The following is a 16,695-nucleotide window of genomic DNA, read 5'->3' as shown; positions in this document are numbered from 1 at the left end:
TTGTAAACATTGAACAAGAACACTATTCTATTCTCTTGTTTGCTTCTATGTCTGAATATGTAGCTATAGAGTAGATTTATTTCAGAAAAGATTGCTATGCACCACATAATCACTCATCAATAATTAAACTGCACAAAAGTTACATCTTTTAACACACATTTCTGAGATTATTGAAAAGAAGTTCAGGCCTGAACTTATATACTTGAACTTTTGGCAAGGAAAACGATTCCCAGAATTAAACACAACACAAAAAATAACTCCAATGACTTTTTAAAATTTAAGCATTATAGAATAAATTTCATTTTAAATAAAGTTAGACTGAAATTTGAGTTCAGCCTGACTCAACTTTAACGCATTAGTTCACTGGAAGAGAGACTAAAGCCCACTTTAACCCTACCTAAAGTAAAAAGGTTTTAAAGAGATTTACATGGAACATATACCACTTATAGTATTTACCTTGACAGCAAAGATCAAACTAACAATCAGACTTCTCTCCATAGACTATTCAGAGTGCTTGGAAGCACACTATTTAGAAATCAAATGTTAAGTTCAAAATTAAATGTAAGTTGTAGTGCATTAAATATGCCAGCCACACAATCATGTGCAGGGTCTCTGAATTATGTATATTGTATGTCAACGTTACTGTGTCAATAACCATAGAAACAGAGTCTCTACATAAAAATTTAATTAATTGTTATTAAGATGCTGTATTGTCTTTACAAATTTTTACTGGGCAGTATTAAAATCAAGAGCCTTACTAAATCATGTGGGAAAACAGGCAAAAAGTAGTAATATGACAGGGGAATTAACATTTTGCCCTTTTTGTAACACATAGACATTGAGTGCAGTATTTCATCAGCCATTAAATTGATTTTTTTTTTTTTAACCTTCTTTTGGATGTTTATTCTATGAAGGGATTTTCTTTAATTAGTAATGCATTTAAAAGGCTTGATTTGGAAAAAAAGAAATCATACAAGGTTTATCATTAAGCATTGTGGAATACTATACCTCAACGTTTTAAAGCACATACAATTCCCAGTACTTTTCTCACCTGGGCGGGAGAAGTCTCAAAGTTCAGACCAAACTGTATTAGCCAAAAAACCCAGCACCCAAATAAATCAAAATACTTTCCCAAAAGTGAACAAAAATGAAATTTTCCTCCTTCTGTTTTTCCTCACCTCCAACCTCTTGGAAACATTCCAGTCTTAGAAGTTTCACAATCTGCATTCCATCTATGGGATTGATTTACACCCCAAGAGAGACGGAGGGAGGAACTAAGACTGAAACAGGAATCTAGCTTTCCTCTTAGCTGCCACTACTCCATAAACATTAAAAATAAATAATTTCTAGCTAGGCTGTAGCACTATTTTTGAAAGATAAGATTAATAATATTCATATTCTGGCCATATCCCATTTGAGTATTTATATTCTGCATCTATTGAGAGTGCTGAGATTTCTTACCTTATATAGAACTACTGTGTATAATGAAAGAGTTAACATTTTTTGTTAGTCTAATGCATTTCAAATACCTTTAATAAAACTCATACAAGATTTAATTGTTCAATGATCATCTGGGATCACGGGTAACATATAAGAGATACTGTGCATTATTAACAATAGCTTTGAACACCAAAAAAAATTTAAATTATTGCAAGCACCTTAGAATATTCCTATAGTAAGTTAAACTACTGAAGTAAGAATGAAACCTATTTGGTCAGATATTATTTAATGGATATTACCCATAAGTTATTTTACTATTTTATTCTAAATATGTCCTATAACATACAAACCATAAAGGGGAAAAAATGGTAGTTAAAAGAATAATACTTTTTTCTTGCCAGGTATGTGAGCACCCTCAATGTCCTCAGGAAGAACTGTGTAATATCACAGTCACTGAAGAGTCAATCTGTTAAAATGACTTGCCAAAAAGCATCAAAAGGATTTACTGGATTTTGCTATAACTTGCTACATTGAAATTTATGGGTTTTATTTAATGACATCAGAGTAGCCAAACCATGAAAACAAAGACTACGGAAAAGCTCTGTTCTGTATCATAACTCAGAAGTAGCAATACTAGTGCAACAATTTGTATTCCATAGTATACTGTAGCAATAATATTATTGTTGCCAGGCAATATAATTTAAATAGTAGCATTTTACTCACATGACTCTCCTCATCTACTGGAGTCTAACAAACATGTTAAACCACTTTCTAGAATTGTCTGTCTGACTGCAGAGGAAAGCTAGTGACACCAGAATCATTGAATGCAAGTTAACTCATGTCTCAAGTAAACCGTATGCAAGAGACAAATATTCAGCTAATCCTCTACACTGATGAAGGCTGCTCACCAGATATTCTCCCCTTAATGTAACTGTCTTTACCACAAAAAATTATGTGTCCTCATCTTCTATTAACTAAGGCGTGGCAACTTCAAAAGGCAAAACCCCCAGTCAAAACAGAGATGCTATATATGTTAATACAAAGAATAAAAAAAGCTGTAAAATAGATTACTCTTCTAATACATGTATAAATATGAACCACAGAGGATGACTCTGTAAAAATAAACAGACAAGTCAACAAATTTGAAGAAAATTCAACTGTCTTATTTCTCAACAAATAAATCGCCAAAATACTCTGTAAAGCCACATCAACCTTACTCTCAAGCAGTAACAGTATTGATGAATAGACGCAATCAGTGCAAACTGCATGGGAAGACCTCTAAAGAAGAACAGATTTGATGCATAATTTCGTCAAATGTGTGGGACTTACAAACATGAAAACCACAGAAACACTCCTATCTTAACCCCAAATACAAAGTGCCTTTCAATGAGTACTGTAATAGGACATTGATTCAGTACACTACAGCTCAATGAACTGCCACATTCACCCAACAGAGGTTTTTCATGGCTTTAAAGGGGACATTTTTGCAACAAAGAATTGTCACTTTACTAGTATCTGAGTAAATTATTCTTCTTTACTATTATTTTCTTCTATTTCCCCTACCACTAAAAAGGGAAAATAGGAAAAGAAAAGATGGTGAATTTAATCGAAAGTAACCCTAGCCACAGAAACAGATCATCAGTTGAGGTCAGAAGGGACTTCTGGAGATCGTCCCTTCCAACCCCCTGCTCAAAGCAGGGTCAGCTAAAGCACGCTGCCCAGGAGCATGTCCAGTTAGGCTTAGACCGCCTCTGGGGATGGAGACTTCACCACCTATCTGGGCAACCTGCTCCAGTGTTCGGCCACCCTGACAATAACATTTTTCTTAAGTTTGAACAAGTTTCCTGTATTTCATTTTATGCTCAATGATTCTTGTCCTTTTGCTGGACACGACTGAGATAAGTCTGGCTCCATCTTATTTAGACCCTCTCATTAGCTATTTACATACATCAATAAGAACTCCCTGAGGCCTCTCTTCTCCAGGCACAGCAAATCTCAGCTCTCAGCCTCTCCTCGTATCAGAGATGCTCCAGTCCCTTCATCACCTTTGTGCCTCTTCACTGGACTCACCCCCTTAAGTTCATGTCTGATTTGCACCGGGGAGCCCAAAGGATCACCTCCCACAACCTGCTGGCAACATTCTTCGTAATGCAGTCCAGGATGCTGTTGGCTTTCTTTGCCATATGGGCACACTGCTGGCACATGGCCAGCCTGTTGTCCACCAGAGCCTCCATGTCCTTTACTACAAAGCTGCTTTTCAGCTGGTGAGCACCCAGCCCATACTGGTACAGGGGGTTATTCATCCCTAAGTGCAAGACTGCATTTCCCGTTCTTGAACTTCATGATATTTCTCTCAGCCCATTTCTCCAGCCTGTCAAGGTCCCATTGAATGGCAGCACAACCATCTCATGTATGAAGCTCTCCTTCCAATTTCCTGCATTGTTAATAATGCAAGTTATCAATGAAGGTGTTAAGAAGTATTGACCTAGTATCAACCTCTAGGGTACAACAATAGTGACTGGCCTCTAGCTAGACTTTGTGTCACTGATCACAACCCTTTGAGCCTGGCAGTCCAGCCAGTTGTCATTTCACCTCACCGTCCATCTATCTAGTCCAAATTAAATTAAATTAAAGTTAGTCTATAAACATGTAATGGGAGATAGTGTCAAACACCTTCCTAAACTCAAGATAAAAAACATCCACTGCGCTCTACTCATCCACTGGACTTGTCACATTGTTATAAAAAGCCATTTCCTACATATATTCATGGTGACTACTCCTGGTTGTCTTCTTACTGTAGTATGTTTGGAAATGGTTTCCAGGACTATTTGTTCCATCACTTTCCCAGGGATTGAGTGAGGCTGTCTTGTTTCATAGCATCTCACAATACTCATTTATGTGTCATCCCTGTTTTAGGTCAATTACAGTCTACACAACAATTTGCTCATTGAGCAGACAGCATTCGAGCAAAACTTGCATCCAAGTTTTCACATATCAATAGCTTTCTTGAAAGAATCTATTATTTCTTCCTGGAGAGTTTGGTATCAAAACCCCTTCTAGTAACTTATTATAAAATCTGTCATTGTAATTAAAATTACAGACGTTTTCTTCAAAAAACACAAACCCACCTTTTTAAATTAATACAATAAAAAAATAAATGCAAAACCAAGTGTGCAAGTCTGAATAGTGCCTTTAACAGTATGAATTTTGCATTGTGGCCCAGGAATACCACATTAAGAAAACCCTGAAAATATTCCTGACAACAAGATATAGATGATACCACAGACAGCTGTCTTTTCTAGGCAATAGCCTTAAAGTTTTGTGCTGGATGAAGAATATCTGTTTCCCATATACACAGCATTATTTAATTTCTCACATCTGTAAGAAACACAACTTTGAATGTAAAATGAAAACAAAAGTACCATGAAAATATCTGTAACTGTAAGAAATAGAGTATGACTGAAAAGATTATAACATTATGTAACCTATACAGTGTGTTTCACAGTTACTGAAGTGAGCAATGGAAAATGATGTCCAAAGGAAATCTCATATCCACACAATACATACAGATATTCATATTACACTGGCAGTCAATGACACTTTTGCACACCAGAAGTGAATTACATTTTTTCATAGTTGTAAGAAAAGACGACATAAGTGATGCACACCACAAAAGTGCCATTACACCTTTTATTTGAAATAAGAACTACCCTGATAAAGGAAAATTCCTGCCCATCGCTGGTTCCAAATTGTACAACTGACTAGATTTATTGTAGCTTTGACTTTCCTGTGAGAATTGGGTGCAGGATAGTGCCACAAGCGGTCTAAGGAAACAGATGTATCAAGAGCTTATCAAGATAAAGCAAATCCTATTTTCTACTATTTTTCATCACAACTGACAAGCAGGGTATTCTGTTTCTGTATTCTTGATTCTAATTGATCTGTACCAAATTAAAAAAAAAACAAAACTATGTATATGTTAGAGACAGGACATTATATCAACAGAACAATGATCAGAATCCACCATTTTGAACTATATACCAACACTTCATTTTTAATTCTACAGATCTGTTGTTTAAATTGCTATGTTCTGGAATATTGGAACACATATTTTGAAGTTCTCAAAACCAATTCTGTGGCTCAAGTCTGTTCTTGGGAAATTTACGATGTGGAAGAAATATCATTTAAGATAGACTAGAAGGCTGCCCTAAATAAAGGCCGCATAAATCTAAAGTTAAAAGACAGAGCCCCCCCATTCACGATTAAATAAGCAAACAAGAAGAAAAAAACCCCAGACTTCAAAACAAGACACTAGTACACTAAGCTGATATGTCTCAAACTCAGCATGTCTTCCCTTCTTCATTTCTTCCCTTCTACCTTCAAAAATAACTAATAATATGTATGGCAGATTGGTGTTTTAAAATTTTAATTCCTCAAAGACAGGAAAAAAAGAATGTTAATATGAAAACTTGCATATCTTTAAACTGGAAAGGAACAGAAGGATAATTTATTAATAGAAGAGAAGTTCACAGTCTTTATTTGCTGTTTCCATGAAAAATACATTAAACCTACCAAAAAAAGCAGAAACCAATTTGTTCCATTTCCTAACATTTGCGCCCTTCACATGTACATTTATGATGAAAACTTTCTGAAAAACAAAAACACTTATTATGCTCCAGAGATTTAATATTTAACTCCTGATACAGGATAATTGTTATGTTCTCTGGACCAAAGGAGGCCTATTATTACAAAGCTGATCTAGCGGCAGCCAGTTGGGCATTATGCCCAAAACTTCTAATAAAGTTTTAATTAATGTAAAGGGAGTTGTACAGACACTTGGAGGGGAAGGAAAAAAAAATAAAAAAAGAAAAAAAATCAGATCTACTTCACGATCATTTGTAAGAGTTGTGCATGACCTATGTTTCATTTCCATTAGTAATTCCTCCACTTGTGCTGACTGGCACAACCACATGTCTAGCCTGCAAGTAGTTTTATTCAAAAAAATACCACTCCCCCCAACCTTATAAAAGCAATAAGAAAAGGATTATAACTACACAAACAGCCATCTCCAGACATAGTCACTCCAAGGTCAATGTCATTATCTGTATACTGCCTCTGCCACTATACAACATGCATACTACTGGACTAATGTTATTCAAAGAAGCCACAAACTTATCGCATCAAATTTAACAATACCTCATTATAGTGCTACCTTGCCTTTTTCTTTTCTTCTTCTTAAAAAAAAAAAAAAAAAAAAAGCATTCCTATTCCCCACTGTCAAGCAATTGTATAATAAAGAATAAACACATACAGGAATCAGTAAGACGTCAAAACTGTCAGAACAGGAATCCAGAAAATTCACACATTGCTCTTATAAAGTCACAATTACCATATGTTGTTTTAAACAGCTCAATTATGGAACATTTTGTATCACACATGTTTTAAATTTATTTTACAAAAGAATAGTATATCCGGCTTGCCCTTAATATTCCATGCTGCTTCTGACATACCCATTGAACAAGTATCTTCCTCTTACATGTACTAGAGCTAAAATCTTACGCACCACTTGAAACAGAAATGACTGCTTTGTCTCAAATTGGGGAAACTGAATAGACATTAAGTGACTTAAATCCATTCAGAAGCATGAATAAATAAAGAGCTTGGACCCATTCTGCTTTTTCTGTACAAATTTAACTCTTCTACAGATATGTAAGGGATCTTGTTTTGTAAGATCTTGTTTTGTAAGTAGAAACAACACAATAATCAACGGGATCTTAAATTCTTCTATGACTTCTAAGACTGTGTTACTTTAACTATACCACAACTACTTATGCTAGATTACTATTCTGGAGGTGTGCTACTATAGTCAGTTGACTCAGCATTTTAATCACTAACTTCTTAGAAGTACAATGCTGGAAGTACAAGAGACTCGATATCAAGATTCAAAATAACGTGATACCACTTTTTATTAATTTACTGAATTCTGTGACATCAAGAGCTGCAAAATTTGCTGCCAGTTCCTTTTCAAAAAGCAATAGTTCGGTAAAAGACACAGGAAATGCACGATGTCTACACAAGAACGTAAAGAATCAAGTTATTGTACTGTACCTGATTTCCATGAAGATCTAAAACATCAAGATTTTTTAGGTTCTCCAGATTTGAGATCTTCTTTATTCTGCAAGATTTCAATTATGACATAAATTATTTTTCATATTAGATAAAAGGTATCTTTCATTTTCCAGCTAATACAAAACTTAGGAATTTGTTCCTGCCCACAAAGAGTAACGTAAGAATATCAAAGTTCTGAATCATGTTAAAAAAAAAAAAAAAAAAGAAGAAATGAATGAGTATGCCTTAGACTATCACTTTCCTTTCTGACTGTCAATAATGCAATAGCAGCAGTATGTATGTGGCTCTTCTAGGAAGAGGAAAAGGGAGGGAATACTTGCACCACTAGAAAACAAAGTCAAGAATCAACCTATCCAGACACCTAAATAATAATAATAAAAAAAGTTATTATTGGCAAACAGCTAATTCCAAACCAGTTTAAAGAAAGACTATAGTGACAGAGGCTTTTGAGAGTTTGTTAGAACACAGAATAAAAAAAAACTGAAAGCCACTGGCCCTTTCTAGACAGTATCGCTCTCTAGATGTGCCAGTATTTCTTCTCCCCCTGTACAACTTAACTGTCTTAAAACTTTTCTGTCCTGTCCTATTTTCTCAGATTCCAAACCTAGATTATATACTCAACAGCATCATCTACTGGCTGGTGACATTAAACATCATGTGTATTATGCATTTGCTTCAAGAATAATCAGAGATCACATATAGATCAAGCTGAAAACAAGTTGCTAGCAACTGCATCTAACTTGTAATCATTAACTACCTCCAAACCATACTTCTATGTAAACAAACTATACAGCACTCAATGTAGTTACGATTTGGAAAATAATTCCTTAAAGCAGCTTAAATTTATCACTCCCATGCCCCAATATTTTGTTATAAACAAAATTAATTTCTACAGGTGAGATTTTTACTATAAAAGCTATAAGCTCTAGTAACATACTGCACTATTGAAAGTTGTCAATTTTGAATACAGGCTAAATAAGAAGATACATTCTTTGTAATCTGCACATAACAGGAATTTACCAGCTCTTCCTTTACTGAATATAAAGAAAACAAGGAAACTGAAAAAAAAAAAAAAAACAGAGCACAACCCTTAGATGTATGTGCAATTCCACAGATACTTCTATTAAATTATTAGAATTAAAGGCTACAGGATTTGAACTGTATTTTTAGAGAGTAATACAACTAGCAAGTTATATCTTCCAACAGATTAGAATCAATGAATAAGCAATAAAATCCATGATTCTAATCTGTCTGATTTCTTCCCAGCTAAATACCTCAGGCAGAAATACTTTTTGTAGGTTAGAAAGACTCAATGAATACTTTACGTGATATGAAAGAGATCCCACCTGTCACACAAATCTAAGAACATGTATTCAGTAGTCAATCAGAACAGAAGATTAGATGGAAACACGTAAAATACTTCAGAGCTGTTGCTAAAATTTACATAAGAACGGAAGTTTCTGAAGAATATTATGAACAAAAACTGTGTGCTTCCTCAGTGGAATCCCAAACACTTAGGTAGTGTTAGGGACCAGCTCACTGGTGTCACACCCAACATCACAATCTGAAAACTCTGTAAGTAACAGAAACAATGATAGATGACAGTTGCTACACCATGAAGTAGGGTGCTCGAAGTTAGTTTTATTATTTTTACCTGTTCTTTCCCAACAAAAGGACTCTGAGGGATCTCAGAGTTGAAACTCCACTTATTTCCTCTATTTGATTATCATATAAATCTAAGAAAACAAGATGCTGCAGATTAGAAATATTTTGGATTCGGGTTATACAGTTATGTTGGAAATTCAAAAGGCGAAGATGATCTTCCCCATCGATAACTGGGCACACTGTCAGTTTCTGCCTGGAAGGAAAAAGAAACAAAACAAAACACACAGGTAAGTAACAAATTGGTAATCCACTTTCTACTCACCCACTCTGACTGAACTAAGGAAAGTATATTATCTTGATTAAAGTAATACTAAGGTAATTATGTTTGCTGATTAAACTCTGTAAATAAGGCAGTAAGTCCTTAATATTAAAAAATTAGCATGAAAATACAGCAGAAGTGCTTCCAAAATTCTCTGAAAGCCTGCCCTCTTAATCAGAGATTTGCTTGTTACATGGAAACTACACAGAAGTTTTGTGTTGTGACCACATTAAAATTTCAACAGACACAGCCTGCCAATTCTTTATTTTTTAACACCAGATACCACATAAGCAGCCTGTTTAGATCAGAATTCAAAGCGTTCTATGTCTATGCAATTTTTCTTTGGTTTATAGAACTTTACATTTGAAATATAAACACATGAAATAAGTGTTAATACGAAAAGTAAAAGATATAGGAAATTATGCCGAAAGCGGTTATTCTTAGTTTAGGATTATTCCAGAAGGACTCCTACTGACCTGACAAAATTTTTTAGACTACATGAACCTTAACCCCACAAAAAAAAAAAAAAAAAAAAAAAAAAAAAAAAAAAAAAAAAAAAAAAAAAAAAAAAAAAATTACAATTAAACGTCTCAGGTAAAACTTTTTTTTGGGTACTGGTTAAGGAGGAAAAAAAAAAAAGAGACAGACCATTCTACAGTTAATGCATCAGATTAGAACTAGTAGAGACACAGCCTCTTTCTCTAGATTATGTGCATGACCTTGCATTCGACTCTTAAGCTAGCTCCTCAGTTTACCACGAAAAGCCTTAACTGCTTTAGACGACTGCTGTATGGATATATTCATTGTAAGGACACATACAGAACTTCCCTATGGGACACAGTTCTTCTCTCAAAAACACGCACACACACAAAAACCAACAACAAAACCAAACCCACCACTCATACCATTGACCACAGGCTGTACCAGGATATTCATCACTTTAGATGATTGACACGAGTCGCAAGCTATGGTGCGTGTGCTCCATAACCTTCTCACCTTTCCAGGGTAAGTCTATCAGAATTCAGTATTTTTTCTTCAGCAGTACGTTGCAATACAGGAAATGTTATTGATGAACTGCTCCCAAAATTTGTGTTATCTATCAGACAATCATACAGAGAATATATGAGCTACTTCTTTGTAAAATCATTTAATTAACTACAGATAATAAAAACAGAATTTTCTTTCTTATTAAAAGAAAAGACACAGTACATGAAAGGGCTTTTTGCCTCCATTCAGCACTTCGAGTTATCAGTTTTCTTTCCTGCCATTTTTTGTTTACAGCTACATCCCCCTACATCCTCTTTCCAAAGCACATCCATTTGTTTCGTTTCTGAGAGATTTTTATCAACATTTTGTTGTAAACAGATATTTTGTAGATGCTTTTTTTTTATTAGAATTACCCAATGATGTTTTAAGGTAAGGTCGTATAATTGATTCACAGTTTCAGAAACCGAACTTAAAGAAGATATTATCTAACTTCAGATGATTTTAAAGACACAGATCAAGTAGATGTCAATAGAACTAGAAACTAAAGCACCAAAACATTGAAACAGTCCCACTGAGCCACAAACAAATGCAAATTATTTTAAAGGTAAGTGCATGCAATACCTAGTAAACATTGGTATTATATTTCACTCCATTATCAAGAAAGAAACAGGCAGCCTTTTAAAACATATTTACAAAGCTATCCATCTTTATCTATTTTGATAATATAAGGGGGAAGAGGGAGGATGACTAAAAAATAGCTGCAAAATAAATCAACAAATGTGCTCTGCGAGCTTTGGCTTATTTGGAAAATGATCCACTGAAAAATATTGGTCAAAGACAGATCATTATGCGTGCATACTACCACAAGAATATAGGCTCAACATTTGTCCCTCCCCCCCTTTCCCCTCCCTTCAAATAAATCAAATATGTTAATGGGAAAAACATAAATTCTTCAATAAACAAAGATAATTAATTGCTTTACTACTACAGAGAGTGAGTTTATTGTTGTCTACAATATGCCATTAGAAGAGATACCTATATAAGTTAAATGATTTGTTGTTTAATCTGCAATCTTTTCAGTGCTACTCTAACATTTTATCACTAGCTACTCTAACAAACCAGTATAACAACCAGCATTTTCTATGTATCCTTCAAAGTGGGGAAAAAAAAAAAAAAAGCAGCTGTGAAGGAAAAAAAAAATAGAGAACAAAAATAATCAACTAACATTGTTGCAAAAGTCTTAAATTAGTTGTGTCTCAGGTTTTTAAACCGATAAACATAAGACCAGAGACTTAAAAAATCAGTCTGAAACATGACATGATGGCAGTCCAGTGACTTTTTTCTTCTATTGTCATCCTCCTAAAGATATGTGTGAAAGATCCCTATTACTGCCCTTTTGTAAAAGAAAGGTTTATAAAAAGCCTGTATTTAAATGCTTATATTATATTTTGGAAAATATTTCTAGTGGTTTTCTGGTAATGATCTATTAACCTCTCTTAACACCCAAAGGGAACAGTAGGCAACACTTGCTATTCAGTCATACATTCTGACAGCCAGAAGCAGCACATCTTACAGGTCATAACTTTTCAGTAACACACCCAGTTAAACAAAACAAACAAACAAAAAGCCTACTGAGAAGTTTTCACTGTTACCTGAAGCATGTGAACTAATACTGTGGCTGCTTTGTCGGGATCTGGATTTTGTTGGTGTGTGAATAGAAGTCTCACCAAATCCTGATAAAGAACCTGTATTCTGCTTCAACTCCAAACCAGAAAGTTCTGTCAGACTGGATGGTACTGGAAGATATATCTGCTTATTACGCACCAATGGACTTAATACTCTTTGGTCTCCTGTGCGCAGAACAAAAATCAAACTGCAGACTTACATTTACTCCATAATAAGTTCTTCTATAGTATCCCTAAAAATCAACCCATTCTGAGCAGCTCTTGGTCTTTATTTTTTACCAGAATGAATAAAGAATTGCCATAATAATTAAACTGATCTCCTATCCTACCCAATCACTGTTTTTATGACAGGCAAGCAGCAGCGTGACAAGAACTGCTGTGTTTCAAGGCTTTTCCAGGGTTCACCACAGTTAGCAGTGATATCACCAAATATCTTGCTTTTCAAAGCCAAAAGCACACAAGCACAATAGGAAAACTCTCTCTTCATATCGGTGTTCTGAATTAGAAACTAATTTTGTCTAGATACATTAAAATGTTAAACATCCAAGAAAATGTTATAGTAGAGATTCGTGTGGCTTCTGAGGGAATGTATATAGTAGGGCACTTGATACACAGTAGCTTTGTAGGTAGAAGAAAAGATGCTATTCCATGGACAGAATGAGAGGCAAAAAGTTATGAAAAAAGCCATCTGCACTAGGCAGTAGAAGGATAGCAGGTTCAGGACATGATGCAGCAGTAATTATACTGAATTACTGTAGCCAATTAGGAAAAGCTGTCACTCTTGCATATTCTAATCATAATACAGTCTTTCTTTACTGTTCACTTAATAAAGAGATACAAAACCAAACAAACCAAACCCTATCGAATATCACCTTGCCTTCCTGAATAGTTTTTTTCCAGATCATGCTGCAGAAGTCTATTGTGGAAAGATGACTGTTCTTTATTTATCCTGAATTCAAACTGTAATACAATATTTAAGACAAACGTTAAAGTTTTGAAATGCAAATAACGTCTTTACACAGACAAACATAACCTTAGTAACAATGACAGTTCTCAGGAAACTGCAAATGCTTTAAAAAAATCAAATAATTGCTACAATAAAAAAAGTGTTCATTCTATTAAGATACTACGACTGAAAAGTTTCAGTGTTGGAAACCAAAATGAAAATACGGAAGTTACCAGACCATTCATCTGCAGTTGACTAAATAAAGGAAAAAACCCCCCACCTTATAAGGAGTACTGCAATTACAGGAGGAAGAGAGGTACAGATGGAAGCATAAGAAATCATATATATAAAAGTTTATGGCAGGCTATAGTAATCCCCTTCTTTTTACTTCATGTATCTTTAATAGGATGAAATAAATTACCAAAAGACTATCAGATACAAAAGATATTATATTAAAAGTCAACATATTGCTACTGAAAAGGCAGTTCCTATCCGCAAGCATACAAATTTGCCTGTACCATACAACTGCATTAATTAATATAACTATTAAAGAAAAAGGTAATAATTACTGGTTTGCTTTTATCTGTTATTGATGAGGTCTGGATAACCAGCTGAAGACCACAATTATTAACCTGCAAGTTGGAAGAAAAAGAAATGGAATTTCACATTTTTTAAAAACACGCGTCAACACGAAAAGTTGAGTGTAACTTTTTTTTTTAAACAATGAAGGTATTTTCAACAGCAAACTCTGCCAAGAAAGGAATTATTCTGCAAAACTATTATGAAGAATATGTCACAGCACTAAGTAACACTACAAAATTTTTAGTTTAAAAAACCCCACTGTTTTTAAAAATACACTGAAAGCATGGCTTTCATGGGGATGTTATCCTCGTGATGAAGAAAACAAGTGTCTACATTTAAATATAAGAATTTTTTTTTTTTAAAAGACAAAACATGCTGGCTCTTTTAGTTGGATCTGTATGACGAAACGTAGCACCTACCTGCTAAATAACCAAAGCGTTTAACAGCAATATTTAACCAAACGGCTTCTATATCCACTTCCCAGCAAATAACAGGAGGCGTACCAACAGCGTACGGGCAGCTTCCTCACGCCAGTCACGGCGCAGAGAAGACCGACCGACCTCCCCTCGCCCGCGCTTACCTCCCCGCCGCCCCCCTCGAAGCGGCAAGGGCTGCCGGCAGCGGGCTCCGCCAGCTGCGAAGCACCGACCCCCGCAAGGCCCCGAGGCAGCCGCTCGCTCGGCCGGTGACACACGGCCTCACAGAACCGCGCCGGGGCCGCGCCCTCAGAGGCGCCGCCGCCCCGCCCCGTGCCCGCCCTTCGGAGGAGCGGCGGGGCTCAGCCGGCCGCCCCGGCCCGGGAGCGGCACAGCGCGGAGGAGCGCGGCCGCGTAGCGGAGGAAGACCGCCGGTCGCGTCCCGACGCCCCGCACACGGACGGATGAAGAGAAAGGGCGGCTGCCACCCCCGCCCCGCACCACTCCGGCAGCACCTACCGGGCCGGGCGCTGCCCGAGGGCCCCTGCCGGGCCGGCACTTGCTGGGCATCATGTAAACCCGCTCCCTCAGAGCCTCGCCACACCTCACACCTCCGCGCCGGCCGCCGCCTCTGTCGGAAATCTCTCCGCCGTTACCACGGCGACCGCCGCTTCCGGCCCGCTCCCGGCAAGCCGCGCCCTTGCCCCGCCTGCTGGCTGAGGCGGCGCCGAGCGGCGGGAAGCCGTGAGGTGTCGTCGCGCCGGGCGGCCGTTCTGTTCTCCCCCGCTGCCTGCTTCGGGAGCGATGGTGCCCGGCGGAGCGGCCTCAGGTAGGGGGCCGAGGGGCAGGGGTCGGGGAGGCGCGGGAGGGGGCCTCGCAAGTGCGCGGCTGTCCGCCCGTCTGCCCCCCCCCCCCCCCCCCCAGTAGTAAAAAGACGCTAGTACGGTTGTATTTTTCTGAATTCTAAATGCTAATTCTAAAGTGACTGTGTATGAAAACCCGTGAAAAGGCAAGAAGCTGGACGTACCTTCCAGGTATCCTGTTCTGCCTCAAGAAGTTGCCTTGCAGGCACATCCTTGTCACAAAACGTGAAAATCTGACCCGCGGAGCTTGGGTACGGCCGTGGTGTGCTGGGAGTCCCGTCTGCTGCCTGATCAGTCCCTCGGTCTTGCGTCACCCCTCGCTGCTGGCAGGTCAGTACCTGCTAACCCCAAGCAGCCCGTGGAGCCCAGAAGCCCCACAGATGGGTAGCGGATGATTTTAAACGCGCACATCAAGAACTCCCTCGGCGGCTAGAAAAGCAACGGCGTGGCTGGCTGTGTGCGGGAGGGCTGTGAATTGCCTCACGGTGTCTTCCCCATCCACATCCCGGGTTTAGCTGTCTGTATTGTTGTTTTAGTCACCTGAAAGCTGAAAGGCTGATAGAAGAATAACGGAATTATGACTGACTTTGTGAGAAATATAAAATATGGGTGTGGGGTTTTTATGATAGGTAGACAATACTGGGCCCACAAGGAATGTGCCATAAGAAATCTGTCAGAGGTTTTGCACGGTTGAGGTTCTCAAGATCGTAATCCTAACTGGGTATCAGAAGATCAGCTGAGGTATGGGTTCCCCTCTAAGGGACTTGTCTACATTATTCATTTAGTTTTAAGTTCTCCCACAGTTACAAATACTGCTTAATCTCTGCTGGTAGTTAAGCATTATAGAACATTGCTATATTAAAGAAAAAAAAAATTAGCCTGGTAATTTCAATGGAAATCTAATCAACAGGGTGTTTGAAACAACGTCAGTCTTCATCTACGCTAGTTCTCTCAACACCATCAATATCTTTGTAGCAGACTAGATGACAATAATAGGACTCCTCAAAGAAATGAGCTAAACATTGACAAGGCCAAAGGCCAATTCTGTGCAGTGACCACTGGTAAAGCAAAAAAACAGATCTAGCGTCCTTCCCTATAAAATCAAGTTCTCTTAACCTCAACAGAAGGAGTCATCAGATAAACTGAAATGTCTCAAACATCATTTAGGTTAGCTGTAGCACAAAATAGTTCTTTGCTCATACTGGTCCTAACCTTATTCCTACCCAGGGATTCCCACGCACTCAAATACAAAATCAGACCCACAATCCCTGTACGTACTCTCTCCTAGGATGTGTATTTTGTGTTTGTATTTCTGCTCCTGCTGAAATCAATAGCAAAGTGATGACCTACCCAAGACCTATTACAAAATGCTGTTCCATTAGCAGAGAACTAGAGATTTGGTTAGTGATGCATGTAAGCATACTTCATAAACAAAATATTTCGTTGCTTAAGGCGTGTTAAAAAATGAGCCAAACCCGCTGAGGCAGAGTGGTAGTCCCATCATGTGTTCACGCCAGCAAATTTGACTCATGAGGACTGTTCGTCACAGTGGTGAGAAGAACTGGCCCCTGAGCGCAGTCTCACTTTTTGTCCATCCAGATTTTTAAGAAGAAAACATTGAGGCAGTAGAGTGGAGTACAATTCAGGTGAATTGTACAGACAAAACCAAGGATGCCACAAATGAAGCGGTGACTTCAAGATCCAACCTGCATCTAGCAGTCTG

The 16,695-nt window shown here is 37.6% G+C and overlaps 1 protein-coding gene across 4 annotated transcripts in view; it reads right to left on the bottom strand.

Moving 5' to 3' along the window:
* Positions 1–14,785, bottom strand: part of LRRC49 (leucine rich repeat containing 49) — a 55,526-nt gene extending 40,741 nt beyond the window's left edge. For 2 of the 4 annotated variants that reach the window (XM_030013806.2, XM_030013808.2), the window contains exons 1-7: positions 14,629–14,785; positions 13,681–13,743; positions 13,038–13,125; positions 12,133–12,330; positions 10,490–10,589; positions 9,224–9,427; positions 7,549–7,615 (exon numbers count right to left, since the gene is read on the bottom strand). In XM_030013806.2, coding sequence (XP_029869666.1) covers positions 7,549–7,615; positions 9,224–9,427; positions 10,490–10,589; positions 12,133–12,330; positions 13,038–13,125; positions 13,681–13,743; positions 14,629–14,682 — 774 coding nt within the window. In that variant the 5' untranslated portion in view covers positions 14,683–14,785. The remainder of the gene's footprint in view (positions 1–7,548; positions 7,616–9,223; positions 9,428–10,489; positions 10,590–12,132; positions 12,331–13,037; positions 13,126–13,680; positions 13,744–14,628) is intronic. The other 2 variants (XM_030013809.2, XM_030013811.2) reach the window with 2 other exon arrangements.
* Positions 14,786–16,695: the final 1,910 nt, after the last annotated feature.

Source organism: Aquila chrysaetos, chromosome 5 (assembly GCF_900496995.4).
Source record: "Aquila chrysaetos chrysaetos chromosome 5, bAquChr1.4, whole genome shotgun sequence".
Lineage (NCBI taxonomy): Eukaryota > Metazoa > Chordata > Aves > Accipitriformes > Accipitridae > Aquila > Aquila chrysaetos.
This window is presented reverse-complemented; position numbering and strand designations above follow the sequence as displayed.